Source organism: Chelonus insularis, unplaced genomic scaffold (assembly GCF_013357705.1).
Source record: "Chelonus insularis isolate UGA/USDA-ARS -01 unplaced genomic scaffold, ASM1335770v1 contig_50_pilon, whole genome shotgun sequence".
NCBI classification, from domain to species: Eukaryota; Metazoa; Arthropoda; class Insecta; order Hymenoptera; family Braconidae; genus Chelonus; species Chelonus insularis.
Window position 1 is genome coordinate 86,108 of NW_023276619.1, and position 5,650 is coordinate 91,757.

General features: G+C 28.9%; 1 protein-coding gene across 1 annotated transcript; it reads right to left on the reverse strand.

The window, feature by feature from the left end:
* Positions 1–1,618: 1,618 nt before the first annotated feature.
* LOC118070124 (uncharacterized) lies at positions 1,619–3,712 on the reverse strand. Its single transcript, XM_035088555.1, has 2 exons — positions 3,614–3,712; positions 1,619–3,179 (listed from the first exon to the last, which is right to left on the reverse strand). Exon 2 carries the CDS (start codon positions 2,737–2,739, stop codon positions 1,873–1,875), a length of 867 nt encoding a protein of 288 aa, XP_034944446.1. The 5' UTR covers positions 2,740–3,179; positions 3,614–3,712; the 3' UTR covers positions 1,619–1,872.
* Positions 3,713–5,650: the final 1,938 nt, after the last annotated feature.

Sequence of the window (5,650 nt, forward strand, 5' to 3'; positions counted from 1 at the left end):
CACAACTACGTAACTTTACGTTAATGACTATACAAAAGATCAATTTTCGAGGTTTCATAGGAAGTTTTCAATGGACTTACTGACGACCTCGTACCCTATATTTAGTTTATACCGAAAAAAAAACAATTATAAATTTTACTGTACTTAACTATTCATCAGTATGTCATTTACTTTTATTGATAGCCTTTTTTTATACTCTTAGTAAGAGAAAAAATTTCAACTATTTTATTTTGTTTATGCATTGATAATAAAATTATTGATTTTTATTTTACACCAAGTTATACATTTACATAAATATGTTCACTTTTTTGTCATTTATAAAATATCTCTGTAAAAAATTGTACTCTACATGTACTCGAATAAAACCTTCATCTTTTATCTTTCAAATATTATTAATGTTTTTTTGAAAACTGTAAACGCTAAAGAATAATAGTCGATAAGTTTCAGCAATTAAGTTTGGGAAATCCTATACAACACTTGTTTTAATAACTTTTTCAGTTTACATTAATCCTTGACAGACACACATCTAAACAGTATTCCTCTTCAAGCAATGAGGGTGAAAAGTACCCAATGCTATATTACTTTGGGTGTACTTCGATTAGGTGTCACCTCCGAATGGGATTGAATTTTGGGCATTTATTGATCTTAATGGAACATGAAAAATCCCAGAGGCCACTACTATAACACTGACCATAGGCAATCAAAGTTTGCTGTCCGGGGTGGTCTCAATGACAACCCCTTTAAAAATTCTATGGTGGTTCATAAAGAAATTTCCTTGACGGATTATTTTTGTGCTGTCAAGATCAACATATTTCTAAGATTCAACTTTTTTGGGGGTGATCCCAATGAATAAATGACTAAAAATGGTAAAATCTTTAAATTCCAAAAAAGATACGGTGCATTTGTGCCAAAAATCCTCTAAAGATCTTTTAAATATCATTCCAGACATCATTTTATTTATCTAAAAACTAATCCCCATCAATATCTTTTTAATGAATTTTTGAAAAACAAATTGTTAACTACAAACAAAACATCATACAGGCAAAAAAAAAGTTTTTTATCTAGTTGGAATATTAGAAGGTTTAGAAATGGATAGATTTACGTATGTGCGTCGGTGTATGTATGTAAAATAAATTAAGAACACATTTGAAATAGATTCTACTTATTGTTGACAACAGACGTCAATACAATATGGTTGTTAATAACTTTACTTGACTCTAAACAATTATGTATTTTTTATAACAATTCAATTTGCTATGTTTAATTAAAAATGATTTTAATTTATGAAACAATTATTACTATGATTATATTTGAATAAATATCAATAAAATATTGTTATAAATAAAAAAACGAAAAGATGAAAAAATTACGAATTTCAACTAATGGGAATTTTGTCATCAGGGCACAAACTAATAATGTTTTATCATCTTACACCTTCCATTGCTAGAACACATAAATGAAAATTTCTGTCTCGATTTATCTTTTGAAATGTTTTATGAATAGGATAAATAAACAAGAACAAATATTTAAAAACTACAAATGTATTTTTTTTACATTATAAAAATATAAAACTGTTTATATAAATTCGACAAAGGCATTTATGATATTTTAAATATAAATCTTTAATTTTCTGAACATCATTTGAAGAAGTTAAACAGAAAATATCCTTTTAATTTCTGCATCATATTTATTGTTAACATTGTAATCCATTCATCAAAACTAAACTAAAAAGCTACGGTTGCCATTGAAACTGATTTTTTTCTCAACTACATCCACATTTGTGCTTATTCTTCAGGAAAACCATGAACCAAAAATCTGAAGTGATGTAGTAAGCTGTTTTTGATAGGAGTCCAGATCTTTTCATTAATTTCATTATTTTTTTTTCCTTTTTTTATCTATAGTTTTATAACTTCGGACGAACATGCTCAACTCTTCAATATTGAAATTACTAAATATCATATCAATGCATTCGTTGGGTAACTCTTTGCTGATATGATTTCTAAAAAATATTTTAGCAGGATTCTGCAGTCTTTTTTGAATTTTTATTTTTTGAAAACGATTTCTGATGATATCTATATACAATGGAAATTTTGTATTCCAAATTTCATTATTCAAGGTTTTTTCAACCTCTTCATTTTTAACAAATCTCATTGGAAAATAATTCCGTCTTGTTAGTAAATCATAAAAACTAATTGTATCAATAAATTCTGTTTTCAGTTGTTCAACTTCTTTTACACATTGTTTTTCAAAATGTTTTATGTCAATTGTTTGCTCTAATTCATTTTCTATAAAATGTTGACACGGTATTAAATAATTAAAATTTCCATTATTTACTTCAAGTTTAGCAACACATAACTTAACTACATGTATCTGTAGAATTTCTATTATTTTTTTATTACGTATAATATTTGCACAGCAGTCTTCATAACCAAAATTCTTTCCCCAATTATAGATGTATTGGTCAAGTTCACGTTGATAATGTGATATAGTCGTCCAAGCTCTTTTTAAAGCAGTTTTATGATTTTCATCTAAAATATTAATATTAGCTCCATGTTTTATGAGATTTTTAGTCATTTCAACGGAAGCTTTGTTAACTGCGACATGAAGAAGCGTTTCGTTTCTTTCCTTGAGAATGTTCAGAACAGCATCATTGAGAATCAAATTCTGTGCTGCAAGTTTATTTCCCTTTCGCACTGCTTTACAAAACCGATAATAATCCGTTTGCATTGGATTAAACATTATTAATTAATCAATAACTTAATAATCTTATAATGAGTTATAAGATATTTGGATATGAATAATAATTTTTTGTATGTAATCTACTGGATGTTGTTAAATAACACCACTAAACAGTATCACGTTAGAAACTTTCAACTTTCCGACTAACAGTAGATGACGCAATATCGTGCGACACTGAGAACCTTTTTTTTCCCCCTCCACATTGCTCTAATGCTATTGTGGATCACATTTCCATTATTAGATTACTCATTATAAAATAAACTGTTATTTTGATCATCTCCAAATCAACAATTATTCTATTAGTCAGTTATAATTAATCGATAATTTAAATAAAGTGATTTATTAAAATAAATAAATACAGGATATCCGGTCACTTATGGCGAAGCCGGATATACGATATGTAAAAAAAAAAAAACAATAAAAACGAACTGATATGGAAACTTATTGTTGGATACCAAGACTTCAAGTGAACTTAATCTTTATTTAGTAACTTAAGTACATTAAAGTTTTGAGATGAGATGCTTTTCGTACAGAGATTTTGACAAAACTGATTGCTTAATCCTAGGGAACATTCTTATTTAAAGGGTCTAAATTTCGAGGGAAAGGGTAAGAGTCCTGTGACGTAACTAGAGTAGAAAAAATGATATGAACCTGTAAACAGGAAGCGATTTCACTTTGGTGAAATCGTAACGAATTGGGAACTTAAAATTTGGAAGTTTGGAGAATATAAAAAAAAGGGTTAGGACGATTTCTCTTGGAAGGTATTTTAAAAGGGCTGTTTTATGACAGGATACATAAAAAAGGAGTTCGTGACAAATATTAGAAACTCTAGTGAAATCGGTTCTTACTTATGATAATGGGAATGGTATCTAACATTATACTCGCAAATTAATAGTTTTCGTGAAAAAATGAGTAAAGTTTGGTGGATTACTTCGCGTTTTAATGGAAATTATCGCCATTATGTATCGTCACGCCACCTACAACTGTGAAAATTATTCTTCCGGAATTTAAATACATAATAAATTTCAAAATTAAACTTATTCAAATTTTATAAATAATAAAAATTATATTATTTAAAAATGTACTTGAGTAATGTATAGTACGTACTATTATTGAAATCATTTGTTATGTTAATTAATAAGTTTAATAAAAAAAATCCACAGATAAATGGGCAAAAGTACGACGATCTCGACTGATAGAAGATAACAGAGAAAATAGTAATAATAAATGTTGTTCTTTGGAAACATATGAATCTTGTTCAAACAGTGCTAAAAATGAGTTTTCTCAAGAATTATTTAATTCAAAAACCTAAAAAAGTATTGGAAAAAAACAATCCAATACTACCATCAATAAAGACATCTTTCAATAATTTAGAGGCCAAGTCATACCTGAGATTGGAACAATCTACTTCGATTAGAAGATCACATAAAAAAAAATTTGAATCTTCTGAAGGAGAAAAATCTAAAAGTCTCGATATCAGTATTGATAAATCATAACCTCAAAGATGCTAATTTAAGCGGAATAGATTAGAGACATAATACGTATTAGATAGTATATAGTTATAGATATACATATATAGTACTAGATAGTATTTAAATTTGACGATTGAAAATTGCAGTTTTACTCAAAATTAAGGAATTTTCAAAAAGGCATTCAATAATTACTTGGATTGCATTCAGAGACATAAAAGTCATAATATTCAGAAATACATTTAAATAATTGTATTCTTATTCAATGGGAAAAATGCATCGGAATTTCCTATTAAATTTTATTGACAATTATTTTTCCAATTAAAATATAATGAGTCCAACTTAGTGTTATTATAGAAATAATCTAAATCCTATTTAATGCGTGAACGATTCAATAGGTAAGTTTCCTTTCCCTTTTGTGCTGGAGATAAGATTACTGCAATAACAATTCTTTCTTCAAATGGAGGTGATTTTTTTAGATTCTTCAATAGGACTGTATACAATTTAATATGATTTTATTGCCTGAAAAAATTCAAATCCAAATCAAATTAACTTTTTCTGCTCGCGTTGAACGTTTCTAATTTATGCAGTTTTGTTATATGTATAAATATCCAACCGTAATGAAATGGAATAGTAACTTTGTCTAAAAAAACATAGAGTTCATAGTAATCCCGATCCGATAGTAGACCCCTTTGTCTTCTTGACGTTCCTGAAGATGATGACCTTGCTCAATGCTACGCCCTCGGCTACGAATGCCTTACCCTAGTAGCCAGGACCTGACATCAGAATCTGTCGACAGACTTACGTCCGTCTGCTTCCTTTATGTGGAATTATCTGACGTTTGACGTTGATCTTACCTTTTTCTGTGCTTAGAAAACTAAAAGACAGCAACATATTAAAATCTGACGGCAGTCTGTTTACTGATGGCTACAAGGGTACCTTGGGGCCCTTGAGTGTTGTAATTCTTCTACCACTCTCCTCGATTTCTTCCGCCATTACGATGGTAAAAGCAAAAATCTTAAAAGTAATTCAGTGTAAAAAGCTGTTTTATCAAAATTCCTTAATATTTAAATTTCCATGTTAATAATTTGATTGCAATGACACCTTAATTATTGTAATTAAAATTCAAATATTAAAAAATTCCAATAGAATCGCTCCCTTTCTTTTAAAGCATACCTACCTCCATTTGATGAATGCACTGGTGCTCGTGCATGCAATGCTGCTGGAGAAGATCTATTTATTCTACCCACCAGATCTATAGGTAGAATACGTATACGGGTGCAATTTAATTCGGAGATTCGTGATCTGGCAATGGTGGTGGAGGTGGCAGCATTCCTAAAAAACTTGTCTGTGATGAAAAAGCTAACTGTAACTCAGCAAAAGCTGCTATTTGTCGAGAAAATTGTTGTCTTAAGCAAATATTTCTTTCTTTATAACTTTTG